Source organism: Pelobates fuscus, chromosome 2 (assembly GCF_036172605.1).
Source record: "Pelobates fuscus isolate aPelFus1 chromosome 2, aPelFus1.pri, whole genome shotgun sequence".
Classification (NCBI taxonomy): domain Eukaryota; kingdom Metazoa; phylum Chordata; class Amphibia; order Anura; family Pelobatidae; genus Pelobates; species Pelobates fuscus.
The window spans coordinates 363,904,060-363,920,996 of NC_086318.1; the positions used below are offsets into that span (position 1 = coordinate 363,904,060).

Consider the following 16,937-nt stretch of genomic DNA (forward strand, 5'->3'; position numbering starts at 1 on the left):
GAGACAGAGGGGAAGAGAGATGCGGAGGAGAGAGAGACACAGGGAAAGGGGGGGAGACAGAGACAGAGGGGAAGAGAGAGACAGGGAGAAATGAGAGAGACACACAAGGGGAGGGGGAAGAGAGAAACAGAGGGAGAAAGGAGAGACACACACAAGGGGAGGGGGAGAAAGGCAGAGGGGGAAGAGAGAGACTGGGAAGGAGAGGGGAGACTCCTCTCCCCCCCCCCCCCCCCCCCATGAGGCTCTCCCCTGGTGGTCACAGTGTTGAAAGTGAACTCTAGCCCCATAGACACACTACCCCCACACACACACCATACACATGCACACATTGCCCCCCACACACATTCACAGCCCCCCACACACACATTCACAGCCCCCCATACACACATTTCCCCACACACCCTACGCATTCACACACTACACCCCCCCCCACACACACATACACTGAACCTTTCACACACACACTGCACCCCTCACACATTGCACCACTGCTCCTATACCCTACTACAGCCCCATATCCCAGCAGACCCCAGGTAAGTTGTCAAACTGTTCTTAACCCCTTAAGGACCAAACTTCTGGAATAAAATGGAATCATGACATGTCACACATGTCATGTGTCCTTAAGGGGTTTTAAACGGTTTGACTTCTTACTCTGTGAAGGGGTCCCGGCACTCCTTGCACCATAACCACTACACAGAGCAGTACTGGTTATTGTACATGGATTTTTTCCCCTCCCGGGATCAGGCTCTGGATCCTCCAATGGTATATGACATGTATATTAATGTGTGTATTAGTTATATACATATATATATATATACATACATACATACACACACATACATATATACATATACACACACATACATAAATACATATACACACACATATATATATATATATATATATATACACACACATATATATATATATATAGAATACAAAAATAAAGGGAGCACTCTGGGTCTTCTCTTCAGTGAAAAAAAGTATTTACTGTATCAAATAGAATACATTACATGTGCAGAACAAATCGACGTTTCGACCCTGCTGGGGTCTTTATCAAGATAAAATTATGCCTTTTATATTTACAATAACATATTTAAAGTGAAGCGCGCACCCACAGGACTTCAATATAAATAAGATAACGTAAATTTTTTACAGTTGTGCCATACATACATTCACTATTTCAGTCCCATTACCAAGCTTTCCTTAATATGTCAAGGTAGTTGGACTGAAACATTGATTACATGCACGTCTGCTTAAAATAAATCAGCACTTTTGTTTATTTTGAAGCCTATGAGTGCTTTTCTTTACGTTGGAGTAATAGTTTTTAATTTTAAGTTCTCTTTTCTAACTCTGTATCTGCACACTATGCTGGCGCAACGCATTATGGGGCTGGTAAATATTTTTTTCCAGGGCTGCTTTTAATTCCCAGTCCGGCCCTGCTTCCACTACACACAAACACACTGCATCACCTGCACAAACTGGTATCCCTATACACTACATACCATAAGCACACATATTAGATCCTCTACAATAACACATAACACATCCCCTACACACTCCACTCCCTGTGAGCGAACTCATGGGTGGGTGGAACATATAAGTGTACTTATGATTGGGCCTTATGGGCATACTCACCGTCAGGCACTGGGGCCCAGACTTTGAGCTGTGTAGGAGGCCCCCAAAAAATGGAGCTGCTTCCAATTCTCCCAGAACGTTGAATTTTGTGACCACAGTTGCAAACAGCCTCCAGAGGTCCTGTTCTACACCAGACCAGTGGAGCCAAACTGCAGCCCATCATCATCCTCATCTAATTGTAAGTAGGCAATCTAGTATATTATTAGTGACACTAATCTATAATTTACCTCACATTAAAGGGACACTATAGCTTAATGAAGTGGTTCTGGTGTCTATAGCTGGTCCCTGCAGGCTTTTTAATGTAAACACATACTGTGTGCAGCACTGGCGTTAGTTCATATGGCAGATCATATGGGTGGGGCATTGTGATGTCACATGGGGGGGCGGCAAATTTATATTTTGTCTAGGGCGGCAAAAATCCTTGCACCGGCTCTGATCCTGGTGACCCACAGGAGGGGAGTGCACTGATTGCACTGCACTCTCCTCCTGCCCAGACCTGTCTTGACCGCATTGCAAGTGCCCTCTGCCCTTAATTTACAGTGGCTCACACTCACAACAAGCAGTGCCTGGAGCCCTTTGCAGAGACGGAAACAAAGAGGTTCTGCGGCAGCTGGCCGTCCTGCAAGCATTACATTAAACAGCTGTTCCCCATGCAGCCACAGGTGGCGTTGTGCTGGGAGACTGTGATTACTCTTCACTTCCTCCCAGCCTACAGAGCAGCGCATGGGGGAGAGAGAGGAGGAGGCATGATTTAATCTTGAATAAATCTTCTAAGCAAACCTTTATAAATTTGGGGGGATCAGCTCTGTTTCCACAGTTTATTGGTGTCTACTCTGATGTCTGTATTAATATTGAGGGATGTCTAAGTAGTAACGTCAGTGTGTGTCAGCAGGGCCAGCCGTTGGGGTGGGCAAGCTGTGCGGTCACGCAGGGTGCCATGACAACAGAGGCACCCGGCGGCCAACACAGCTCACAAGTTGGGGACACCAGCATATTCAATTTAAACGATTCGCTGGTGGTCCACTGGTGCGCACCAGCAGTAGGTGCAGTCAGATTATACCCTCTCCCTCGTGGTTCCGGCGCTCAGTTAGTGAGTCAGAGCACAGGCTCATAGATTCTCACCCTGTGCTCTGACAACATTGAAAGTCAGAGCCGTGAAAGAGCGGGTATGGCAAAGAGCTACTGATTAGCATAACATCAATATCCGTTATAAAACCAGAAAAAGGTGGGCATGGATGGTGAACTGATTTGGTGGCGCAATGGGCCACTTGACTGGTTTTGCCCCCCAGGCCTAAGGCTGCCAGCCCTCCCCTGATTTTGAGTGTGCTTTTTGCATATTTTTCCTTACAGAAATAAAAGAAGATTTGAAAAGAAAACGTATTAGCGGTTTATATGCATACAATGTATTTATTTTATCTGACCCAGATTTATAAGCCAAGTAGACTGTTTCAAAACTGCCGGACCACTTTACATCTGTGAAGCAGTGGGAACGTGCCTGACCTGCTTCTGTCATTGTAGGATCTGTACAATAAATTGGATTATACAACGGTATACATTAGAATTTACAATAAAAAAAATAAATGTTTCCCTGTTATAATCTAGGTCAGAATTTTCTAATCATGGGGGGAAATAGACAACTCCTGGTGCAACAAGGATTGTGCACAGCAACTCCCATTGCATTCAACAAATCAATGACTACAGAATCATGGTGAACAGGGGGGTTTATAGATCACAGCTGCTGGAAAAATAATGTTTACCTATACTTTGCCAGGGCAGTGTGTGACGGAGCCCAGGGATATTTCAGCTCCTGCCATATGTTGCTTTATTTAGCACGTAAAACAATGGTGTTCACATATGTGTTTCAATTACATTTTATTACAAGCCATTGCGATTATGGACATTAAATAAATAAAAACACTATTATGATAAAAATACAAAAAGTAACACTTCACTGTAAAGACTACGTATATTATTTTATTTCCACATAGAACCGGCTTAAATATTAACAGCTGTGTATATTCTTTGGATTTTGAAGATCTAAGATCATGTTTATGAGTCTGTCCTTAAGGGTGGATAAAAGATAGAATATCAATTGTTATAAAACTAAAACTACCTTAAAACATTGCCAGCCATGAACAACAAGGGGTCTAAGAAATGTATCCCACAATGCTTGTAGGACCAGTAAAGTCACCCAGGCCATTTTCTCTCAACAAAGTGGTCTGGGTGCAGTAGTCCTTTAGTTGAAACCCTGTAATATGAAACATGTCAGGTTTATTTAGAAACTGCAATGTTTTCTTTGCAAGTTTTAGTCTACCTATAGTAGCTTTTATTCTGACAGCCACTAGAGGCGCTCCTGTGGCACTGTAAAACTTAATTGCTTGATGCAGTGGCCCCCATAGGAAAAGATGCTGGGAAAAGGTAAGTAAAAGCTTAGTTTTATATTTTATTTGCACCCAAAGGGAGGGGGCCTATATAACTAGGCTGTATAGGGACACTAAGGCAATAGGAATACAAATTTTCATTCCTAATATTTTAGTATTCCTATATGTCTGAATCACATAACGCCATGTTATCCAGGAGCAAACCTCAGGTTCTTATGCATTGGCCTCTATACATTTGTTGATAGTGTCATTATCACAGTTCTTGGATATAATTATTTATGTCTTTGGCAAAGTTAATCTTCTTTGATTAGAAAATATCTGCTGGTTATAAATAATTATTTTTGAAAACTTTGCAAATGTATTAATACAAAAATATTTAAATATCACTTTGACTATTTATTTATTACTTACTAAGTATTTATACCCTTTGCTATGGCACTTAAAATTACCCCAAATCCATCCAATTCCTCTGCTTCATCTTTGAGATATATCCACATTTTGATTGGAGTCCACATGTATCAAATTCAATAACTAGACATGATTTTGAATGGCAAACATCTGTCTATATGAGGTCTCACAGCTGTAAATGCATATTAGAGCAAAAACCAAGCCATGGGGTCAAAGTCCTGCAGTGTTCAGAGACAGGAGTGGGTCTAAGCACAGATCTGGGTATGGCTGCAAAAATATGAAAGTTCTTAAGGGCACAGCGGCCTCCATAATTCGTAAATTGGAGAAGTTTGGAACTACAAGGACTTTTCCTAGAGCTGGCCGATCAGCCAAACTGATCTAAAGATCATATATGGAGATGGGAGAAACGTGTAGAAGGACAAACATCACTTCCATACTCTACTGATCTGGCCTTTATGGCAGACTGGCCAGACGGAAGTGTCTCGTCACTGCAAGCCATATGACAGGCTGCTTGGAATTGGCAAAAATACACCTAAAGGACTCAGACTGTGTGAAATATAATACTCTGGACTGATGAAATGAAGATTGAACTATTTGGCATTAAATTAACATCAAGAAAACCAGGCACCTCTCTACTATCTAAATGGTGAAGCATGGTGGTGATAGCATCATGCTTTGGGGCCATTTTCCAGAGGCAGGGAAAGGGAGATTGGTCAGGGTTGAGGTAAAGCTGAACGCAAAATATAGAGATATCTGTAACGGAGCTCCTGTACCGTGGTTGGGTACCGACGGATGCTCCTAGTGCTACCCGAGGACTCCAAGCACTCCACCAGACACCATCAGCACTGCAGACCCCACGAACCGCCACAGTTTGGTTGGGTTCTCGCCATCTCCTACCCACCCTAGACCTACGACAAGGCTCCAGTTCCAGTGTGTGAACCTCTCATCCTCCAGAGAGTCAAGCAGGAATAGCTCTTACAAGAGCTCAGGGAATCCAAGTGAGTATAGTGATTATAGCAAGGAAGGACTAATCAGATATATCTTGTATTGAGCTATCCGTTATCTATCACACTCTCTATGAATCCTACAATTGAACAAAGAAGAGTTACAACTGTGCAGACTGTAAAGGAAAAAAAAACAGTCTCCACTAATATCGGTCATATCGTTATCACTTACTTATCAACGATATGAACTTGCAAAAGAGATTAATGATACCGGAGTAGAATGAAATGTTTAGACTAGAGAAAGGAGGAAGATCATTGAGAGAAAGGATAAAGGGTTTATGGGATGAGAAATAGTTTTGTGAGATATAGAATGTTGAGAGGAAGGCGTTTGAGTGGATGAAGGAAGAGGGGTGAATAAGTGAGTTTTGGAGGATGAAGTATGAATGTTGGGTGGAGACAGTACTTATTGTTAGAGGGTGGATTGCTGGCTCCACAGGGGCAGCACACGCGCAGGTTTTTTTCAGCACTTGGGACATGGACTACATGCTCTGACAGCATTTTGCATAGTGCAAGCATGCTCAGTGCTTGAGCTATGCTGGTTAGAGAGATTTCCTTGGAAAACAGAACAGCAGCACAAATTTAGTATGGTTCTCCTAAACCTGGGTAATTTGAAAAGAATCCTGTAATACAATCTAGACTGTCTCTGGACTATTAAGGGACAGAATTGAATGTATTTGGTGGCTCGCTCAAACTGCTTCACTACATGATATGTGTCTTTACATTAACAATACTCAGATAGATATCTGCTTAAATCCAAACGGAAAGCTTCTGTGTGCTGATAAAAGCAAATCAAATAATTCCTCTCAGTAATCCAAAGTACACGTTTAGCTCTCAATCTGTAAAATGGAATTTCTTCCACTGAATGGCCATTTACTGAGGTGACCCAGGCCTGGATGTGAGATTATTAGGAATAAATCTTTGTTTTATTGTCCCTTTTCGTTGTTCTGTGAGAAACTAGCATCTCATTTTCCTTCGAATGCTCTCCTTACTTGCACAATTTATCTGACTTCAATTTCGTTTTAAATCTCCACTGAAATGAGAAATTGTTAAGGTCTTAGCAACTGTGCTTCCGCTGGTCCAATGGGATTCTGTAAGTGGGCCTCGACTCCTCGTAAACACGTTTGGGTCTGCTGTTGATTCGATTAACCCTACCTGTTCGTGTCTCATAGATTTTTAAAATCATGAGAATGTATAAAACTTTAAAAGATATTTCACAGCTACAAACTATAGAAAGTTTAAAAGTGCTAAGGATTCCAAAGTTATGTTTGACATTTGTAATCAGATTTATTTTCTCTTAAATGTGATCTAAACTCATGGCTTTATAAAGTACACGTGATTTTTTTTTTTTTCTACCACTTTTGTAATGGATCATACCTAAGATATATTATAGATAATATATTATTTCAGATTTAATATATTTTTTCCTGTAAACCTCAGCAAAGTGCTAAAATTCTCAAGACAGTTATAGGAATATGTTACTGATCATGCAACAGGCAGATAGTCGAAGGGGGTATCTGCATAAAGTTATCATTCAAGTTATCATTCCGATAAGTTGGTGAATTCTATCACTATGAGTTAGTCACTCAAGTTCCATTTTTTTTTTAGCTGCTCAGTCAAATAAGCACAATTACTGACTGGACCGGAACAATGTCCCAGAATGCACTTGTCATGAATTCATACTTGTCCATTTGATGGAGCCATAAATCTAATTGTGGCTTCAGGTCAACAGTGATACGTTAAGTGCCTCCTTTAACTGTTGACACCCCTGATAATAGGAACACTGCAGACTCCTAAAGCACTTCAGCTTGCTCTATATATAACAAATCTCATTTATTATAAGAGAGTGTTTCTTTACTCCATTACTCAGTAATGGAGAATAATCTTTTGGTTGTATAGCCTATACTCATTGTTAGAAAGGTTTTACTAAACGTCAATATATTATTTTAGCTTAAAACTAAATTCCTAAAAATTAGTATTACATATATACTTATTTGAATTGAATGTTTACAAAAGTCCATGCCAACTATGTATAGTTTCCATTATAGGTGTTTTTTTACTGTATGCAGTGTATGTTTTATTTTGGTTTCAATAAAGTATGGGTCTCAAAGTATGGCCCTTGTTTCTGGCTCTATAAATATTTTCGTGTTTGACCAGGGTAGTCGCAGAATGGTCTCAGGCTATACTGGAGGTGCTGGAACGCAGGGGTGTGTGCATCTTGTGTATGTGTGCGTGTATGGGAGTGTGTTGCTGCATGTGAGAATCTTGGACTACCAATCTGTGCATATGGATCTGCATCCCCAATAAGACTTGGCAGTGTCCCCTGAGTAAGTTGACTTTAAGGCCTTTGCCGTAATAGACCTAATCCATCATTGTGAATAAATGTGTTGACTATTACAAGAATATAATATTTAATATAATTTATATATGGTGTTTAAACAATATTTTTTCCACTTCAGTTTGGGACATTAATAAACACATGGGTCTATAGAATGTGAGAGTCAAATATGTTTTTCTGTGAAGGATTCTTCACTATTCCTTTGAAATCATTCTGCTGATTACCAATTTCTGCTACTAAAACAAGTATCGAAGCTAATGGACAGGCGCCTTTTTCTTCTGTAACCTTCTAGGAAATGTCTTTTACGTCATGTTTATTTGCTAAATTAATTCTTATTAAACGAATGTCACAGATGAAAGGATGCTTAAAAGAACAGAGATAGAACTCTGGAGCCACCAAGTGGTGACCTGCATAACATTTTAAAGAAAGATGTGCTTTGCAAACACAAGCATTCAGTCCTGTTTGCTACATATTATTGTAAGGCATGGTGTATTATTTTCAATATTACAATATTGATGAAAATATAGCATACACACTGCAATAATAGAAGTGTCTCTACAATAAAACATTTCTAGCCTGAAATTACTGCAGCAACATTTACTTGTTATTTTTATAACAAATACCAGCATGAATGTAAGAGGAATTTTCTACTATCACATCATTGTTGTTTTCTGATGTCAGATGCCAAATGTAGAAACACCTGTGGGAGAATCGTAGACAGGTAGCGTTCTCCATCAATAGGGAATTTACCAACTACTTTGTGATGGATTTAGTTGTTATACACCCAGGTTACATATATCTGCTGCTAAAAAAAATTAGAAGTAGATTATTGAATAGATCTTTGTTCTTGGTTCGTGCTTTTTGCACTTATAATTACAGTAAATCTTTTATTTTTCCACTTCAAATGCTTATTAAAGTTTCCTAAATTAAAGTACATTAAAGGAACACAAACATGTATTCCTGGCACTATAGTGTAAAAACCACCATCTAGCCCTTCCTGTTCCCTCACTCCATGCCCTCCTAAATATAGTAAAATCTTACCTTTATCTTAGTCTGCTGCTGCTGGCTCTGCCCCTGATCTGTCTGTTTGGCTGACATCATCAGAAGTGGTAGTCTGAGCCAATCACAATGCTTTCCCATAGGATTGGCCAAGACTGTCAAGGAGGCAGACCAGGGGCAATGCCAGCACAAGTCAAACACAGCCCTGGCCAATCAGCATCTCCTTATAGAGATACAGTGAATCAATCCATCTCTATGAGGAAAGTTCAGTGTCTCCATGCAGAGGGCAGAGGCACTGAAAGGCAATGTTGCACACTATGCAGCACTGCCCCAGAAAGCATCTCTAGTAGCTATCTGAGGTGTGGCCTGTGGAGGTATATCTAGGCTGTAATGTAAACACGGCGCCTTTTCTCTGAAAATACAGTGTTTAATGCCAAACGCCTGAAGGGAATGATTATACTCACCAGAATAAATACAATAAGCTGTAGTTGTTCTGGGGACTATAGTGTCCCTTTAAGTAAAATAGAGCAAAGCTTACATTACTGTGACAGTATACAGAGTTAAAATAGAACAAAGCTTACATTACTGTGACAGTATACAGAATTATACAGTCTCTTATATAGAATACAGAAAGCAATGAAGCAAGTACACTGAAACCAAACAACAGAATATCATAATCCACGTCCCCATCTTAGTATTAATAGAGTAATAGAGATGCCCCATGTTGAAAAATAAAAACAATTTTAAAAAATGAAGCAATATTCCTAACGCTGCATTATAAGGCACTTTGTGAGACCAGGACTTGGGAAAATAATGTCTCATAGACTCAATCACACATTACCTAATTTCACCAGAATGTGGTCCCCATGGGAGGTTATGGCGAGGCAGAGAACACTTTTAGACACTTTTAGACGGATAATCTTTCCAATGACAGTACATCTTAATAAGATGATGACATAAACGTGTTATCAATTAAACTGGAAAATGAATTAACAATCTCACTTTTTGTTGTTGTTTCTGCCATATCTCTCGTGTTTATACACGTCACCTCCTTTAGATGTTTTTTCGAGTGAGGTTCACATTAACCTCTTGTCAATGTCAACATTTGTTATAGATTGTCTCATTTGTGGGTACATCCAGTTTTTAGATTTGAATAAGGTGATGCTATAGAAATTCCAATAATAATATTAATAATAAATGTTTTTTTAGCGGGCAATAGGCCGGAGAAAACATTGGTGATATTCTAAATTCAACACTGGCACATGCAGGGTTCTTCACTAAACTGTGAATTTTGGAGAATTGACTAGATAATTGTACATTGTGGGCTGGAATAATAGCTGAGTTGGAAATGTTTCCAATTCGATTCTGTTGGCCTACATTTTAAAATTCGATTCTCAATTCCCCAGAATCCCAGCTCAGTGAATAACGCTGTACGTTAGGAGCAGGAAATCATTGAACTCTCTAGGAACCTTTGCCAACTTCCAACACCCTTCTGATAGCGTGCACTAATTTATGACGTACGTATTTATAATCTCAGAGAAAGGTTTTGATTCACATCATTCTTACACACATTCACAATTTTCTATTCTGTCTATATTTCTTTATTTCTCTTATTATTCTCTTGATACCATTTTTAATGCTGTGTTTCTTTTACAAACTCACACTAATTAGTGTGAATTTGGGTAGTTTTGATAATATACCTCTTTGAATATATGAATACAGAGAGATTTCGGATTAAGAATCCACAGGGACATTGAACAAAATATGTAATAATTAAGGCTGTAATTCAGCTTGTTAATTTTATGACAATTAGATATACAAAATATAATGAATTCTTAAAATATAGACAGAATCTTTCTAAACCAGTGATACACAAACTCAATGCATTATTTGCGTGAATTTTTCAACTACCGATTCACCATTCAATCTCCGGGTATGAGAAATGATGTAAACTTTAAATTCAATACCAGTGACAGCTTCTTGTTTACATATCATATAATTAATGGTCCTTCCCTTAAAAGTGCTGTGACATCCGAGGCATTCTTCCATGGACAGGGCACTTTCACAACATTTTGATGGTGTTTAGTGTAGTATTATTGAACATTGAAAGACACAGCTCATATATCCATATTACTATACTGGTAAGAAATGGACAAATACCATTTAAAAAATTAATAAAAGGAATGGAACTTATCGGCTATGAAGAAAGGTTAAAGGGACACTCCAGGCACCCAGACCACTTCTACCCATTGGAGTGGTCTAAGTGCCAACTCCCACTACTCTTAGTCCTACAACTGTAATTATTGCAGTTTTTTATAAACTGCAATAATTACCTTGCAGGGTTAACTCCACCTCTAGTGGCTGTCTACTAGACAGCCACTAGAGGGCACTTCCTGGATCATAGCACAGGAAACCTGTGCTAGGGCGTTGCTGGACGTCCTCACTATATGTGAGGACCTCCAGCGTCGCTCATTTCCCCATAGGAAAGCATTGAGAAGCATTTTCAATGCTTTCCTATGGGGAGCTCTAATGCGCATGCGCATTAGGTCTCCTTGGCCGGTGGGCGGGATCAGTCTCGCCCACCAGCCAACGCAATCACAGGGAGGAGCGGCGTGGAGGAAGAAGCAGCGACGTGGGACATCATTTTCACCCCTTCAGAAACCAGGGATTGGGGGGTGGGAGGGAGAGGGGACCTGCAGTGCCAGGAAAACGGATTGTTTTCCTGGCACTGGAGTTTCCCTTTAACAAATTTAAACCTCTTTAGTTTAGAAAAACTTTGCCTGAGAGGGGATATGATAACATCATACAAATATATTCGGGGCCAATACAAACCATTGTGTGGAAATCTATTCACAAACCGGACTTTACATAGGACACGAGGTCATGCGTTTAGACTGGAAGAAAGAAGATTTCGTCTAAGGCAAAGAAAAGTTTTTTTTACTGTAAGAACAATCAGGATGTGGAATTCTCTGCCTGAAGAAGTGGTTTTATCAGAGTCCATAGAGATGTTCAAACTGCTACTAGATGCATACTTGCAAAAACAGAATATTCAAGGATATAATCTTTCAATGTAGGGTAATAACTGCTTGATCCAAGGATTAATCTGACTGCCATTCTGGGGTCAAGAATGATTTTTTTTTCCCCTAGTTTGTTGCAAAATTGGAAGTGCTTCAAATTGTTTGGTTTTTTTTGCATTCTTTTGGAGCAACAGCAAAAACATGTAAGGAAGGCTGAACTTGATGGACACATGTCTCTTTTCAGCCTATGTAACCATTAAGCCTTTAAGGACACTTGACGTAAGTTTTCCGTCAGCTGAAGCTGTGTCCTCAAGTGGTTAAACACACATATTACCCGTCGATTTAATTTTTATCCAAATGCTCTATCACGAAAAGAAGATCAGAATATATTAATTATAAGCATGAACGAAAACATGGAAGCGTAAGCATGCTTCTTAAATATTATCAGCTTTGGTGATGGTAACAAGATGCATAGAGTTGGTTTGGAATAGTAAAAAGTATAACTTACCATATTTCTAAGACCCCAATTATTGTCTTTCTATGTTTTTTCCTTTTTTTATTGTTGTTTATATTTCAAGTTGAAATAATCTTGCTTCTCAAACATGCAAGATTATTCACTAATTGGGAATTGTTGTTAATTCAAAGTGAATTGCCAATTTTAGGACACAATCGTTGAAATTGAAAAATTGCCTAACTCATCCCTGCTTAAAGTTTGGCTACTTAGGTCTAAAATTTGAAATTCACTTTGAATTCCCAACAAAACTCTGATGACCCTTGTGACTCTTTACAACCATATGTTACAATAATGTTTTTATAGTGAACATTACTATTGTTTAAGTGCATTTATATACAAACAAATCCTCTCTTTACTTTCTTCACAGTTTATTTATGATGAAAAGGTTGCCTGGTAAGTAAAGCATGCTCATATAATTTCTCACCTCTATGTGTGTGAAACAATTGTGATTATTCCTTTTTTTTTTGTTTATTAGATGTGCAGCTAAATGAACACTCCAAACACCATAACCACTACAGCTCAATGCTGTGGTTTTGGTGCCAGGAGTGCCCTTGTGCCCCCACCCATTGTAAATAGTGTTAATAAATGATGTACTATTATTCAATACACCTTTCCATGAGGCCTATCGATGGTGTTTAGAGGAAATGTCTATATACAAAACGGAAAGTTCACTAGAACGTTTACAAGCATAAAATGGTTGAGATGCTTTTTTCAGTCATCTTCTAAATGGTCGCACTTGCCAATTGTTTCCAGGTTTGATGACACCTGTGTTTATATATCAAGTAGATTGCAGTGCTTTGGGCACTACTCCTGCATGCTAAAATAGGTTAAATTGGGGTGTTCTAGAGCAGGGCCACGTTGATGCCATAAAGCTCCCCATTAACATGGGCAAACACTACCCATCCAACAATTGTCATTGGCAGGTGGTCTCAAAATCATCACATTTCAGAATGAAAGGGTAAAACTACTGCACTGTTTTTATTTGTTTTGTTATCTTACAGGGGAAATACTGTGCTTGGTTTTTCTATTATACTTTATACTTCATTATAATTCAGAACTAATTGTTTAAAAAAACTATGCTAGCATGTGAGGGTGGGTATAAACCTTTTGAATTATGGACATAATTATGACATAACACAATCGATATTACAATAGATGCTAGCACAAAATTACTAAAGTGACGAATCTGACAAGATAGAAAAATATTTTCTTTTTAATTTGTATGTGATGTATCATGCAAAAGAATAGGTTTGAAACAGTACTTTAGAATATATTCATATCACACTCTTATTTTCTTGTCTTCTGACTAATAGTCTAAGCTTTGTCTGTTTCCTCTCTGCTAAAAAAAAAAGCAGTGTGATAGTTTATACTGGTAATTTATTATTTATATCTTTTACATAGGGTTTAATAAGTCTAAGGTGAACACAAACGATCTCTAAAGTAATATTTCTTAAAAGGAAACAGTTGTGCAAGGGACAATCCCAAACCCTTTCTCTGTGGGACAATCCAGTCTGGATTATCTAAATGTCACTGTATTGCCAATACCTTTTTATGAGCATATCAGACCAGTCTCATAAGGGCACTCCAATTGCATGTTAGTGGAACGGGGTATGGTTGCCCTCTGCCCCCTTTACTGCCCTCCCCAGCATTCCAGGCTCAAACAAATACATAATTATGCTCTGCAAGAGAGACAGTTGAGCTACTACTAAATCACATTTCAATGTCTGTTATAAATTGTGCTAGAGTAAGGACTGTCACTGTTGCCAGGGCAGTAGACCAGGAAGACCACGACTGCTGTGAAGATTTGTGGCAGTAGGTTATGTGCCAGTTCTGTGCTCTATCGTGGCCTCCTGTACCCTATTCAGACAATGCTGGTAATTATATTGTACCTTCCTTCTGCCATTAACCAGTGCACAGGAGAGTTACGAAGAGGTATCAAAATGGAGGTCTGAGGGAAAAGATGTTCACTCTCTCTGCCTCACATTACATTTCCCATTTGAGAACTTAACTTTGAGATTGTATCTTCTTAATGTGAAACATTAAATATTAAATCATATTCTAAGCATGTTTTTCCTCAGGCTACATAATGTACACAGATATTTCTGTTTATTTTAGCAATGCCTGCATAATATGAGATAATGATTACATAATTAATTAACAAGCATTCCCACACATGATCTAGTGCTTGTATGATTTTTTTTTTGCACAAATTATAGTATATGGGCTGCGATTTGCTATGTGTAATAAGGATGATCCTAAAATATAACTGATGGCATGTATGCATACATAGAGCTACATACATGATTATCGGTAACTTGACATTTTCTAAAGATGTTTAAAAACATTTTATAAAGCTTGTCGTTTTTAAAGATTGGAGTTGCCAGCAAAGTTTTTGTTTTTTTTTAAAGAAAAGTTTTCTGACAGACCATCTATATGTCACCTGACAAAAACTTTGTTCAAACTCTCTTCTTCCTTCTTTTCCTTAGCAGCCGACACATCAACCTTTGCTACTTTATCACTCCACATTCACTGCTGGTATTGCCGATATTGCAAATCACTATGCCTGCAGAAATGTGGGATTAAAGGACCACTATAGGCACCTAGACCACTTCAGCTTAATGAAGTGGTCTGGGTGCCAGGTCCAGCTAGGTTTAACCCTTTTTTCTATTAACATAGCAGTTTCAGAGAAACTGCTATGTTTACAAATAGATTAATCCAGCCTCTAGTGGCTGTCTCACTGACAGCCGCTAGAGGCGCTTCTGCGCTTCTCACTGTGATAAGACGCCAGCGTCCATAGGAAAGCATTGAGAATGCTTTCCTATGGACTGGCTGAATGCGCGTGCGGCTCGTGATGCGCATGCGCATTCAGCCGAGGAGGAGGAGAGTCCCCCGCCCGGCGCTGAAAAAAGGGGTAAATTTAACCCCTTCAACCCCCTAGAGCCCGGCGGGAGGGGGGCCCTGAGGGTGGGGGCAGGAAAATGAGTATGTTTTCCTGGCACTATAGTGGTCCTTTAAGTCTAAAATATGATAACTATCTGTGCTGATTTGCTTATCCAGAAAGGCATTCTGGGAGAATTGTGAAAACATATTTTCTTGGAAATGCTTAGTCCAAAATTGACTCTACTCAAAGTCTGACTTGAGCTATATGATTTTGGTGTACAGATCATGCTCCAGTAGTCTCACTGTTAAATTCTCCATGAGATTTATGAAATAAATCACTTTTGTTTCTGTTTATGCAGCCCTAGCCAAACTTCCCTGTCTGTGACTCACACAGCCTACATGAAAAAAAGTTTAATTTCCAATCAGATGGGACAGCACAGTGTGCTTACTTTAGAAGTTTTATCTCCTACTCTGTGGATTGCAATTTAATCACACACAGGAGGCTCCTGCAGGCTATTAACAGAGCAGGAGAAAATATATTCTAAATTAAATACAATGTGCAGTAAAGAAAGTTTAAACATTTAAACTCTCTTTACAGGAAATGTCTAGGGAGACTGTGTCGGTCTCATATGGGGAGTTGAAACTAGAGCTGCAGAAACAGTGATTTATCTATGGCAGAGAATTGAGTAGTGAGACTGCAGGGGCATATCTATACAATAAAACTGCTTCATTAAGCTAAACTTGTTTTGGTGCTTATAGGGTCCCTTTAAAACTGCACAGTCACCATGATTAAAACTTGTGAGACGTCCTGTTAAAACTCAAGCAAGCTTTTTGCCGTTCATAAAACATGTTTCTCTAATGGAGACGACTCCATGATTAAAGTGTTAGAACACATGTGCTACACATTGAATTGCAGGAGTTGGGATATTATGGTAATGTGCTATATTCCGATATTTCTGAGATGGCACATCAATCTATAAAACGCAGCAGGAACTGATTCAAGTCAAGTAGAATTGGTCTCATAATCACAACCTCTGTGAGCAGTTATTATATTAATATATCAGAAGATTTTAATTGCACGCTGCACGCATTAAGACACATGGTGACAATAAACACAGTAAGCACACTAATGATCTGCTGTGTCTTTCTCCAGGTGGGAGTCCGTGATCTTAGTACTGATGTATGCCGTTTACATTCTTATAATGAAGTAAGTATGCAATGCTTTGGAAAATTCCGTTAGATTTTTTTCACATTATTTCTGTGCACGTCTTTGCAAAACATAACATTTCCCTTTAAGGTTACGAAACAAACATTTTACTAAATAATGAGTAACAGTAGAAGCAATCAAAAGACATTGGGGATGATTACTCAGGCCTGTTGATTTGTTTTTTTATTTGTAAAGGAACACTCCAATTATACGTATACGTTTCATTTATTTATTTAAATTACTTGGAATGACTTTAGCCGAAGTGCTTTAGGCCGGGGACTGGAGTTTCCCTTTAATTATATCAATTATCAACAATAAAAGCCACTTGGCTCAGCATGTCTCTCTGCAAGGTCTTCCTTGGGATTGTTTCCCATTTACAGTTCTAAGAATGAAGAAAATTACAATGAAATGTCAGAGAAGAAAATGAATGAAATCCCAGTCAACCCAAGTCAATACTCATGCCTAGTAATGTATAATGGACATAAATGAAACGAGCTCACATATGACCGTCACTAATGATAGCTCATCTGAAACCAATTAATGGGGCTTGATAA

The 16,937-nt window shown here is 38.9% G+C and overlaps 1 protein-coding gene across 1 annotated transcript in view; it reads left to right on the forward strand.

The window, feature by feature from the left end:
* Window positions 1-16,937, forward strand: part of SLC24A3 (solute carrier family 24 member 3) — a 345,921-nt gene that overhangs the window by 302,534 nt on the left and 26,450 nt on the right. The window contains exons 8-9 of the mRNA XM_063443684.1: window positions 12,664-12,689; window positions 16,330-16,383. Coding sequence (XP_063299754.1) covers window positions 12,664-12,689; window positions 16,330-16,383 — 80 coding nt within the window. The remainder of the gene's footprint in view (window positions 1-12,663; window positions 12,690-16,329; window positions 16,384-16,937) is intronic.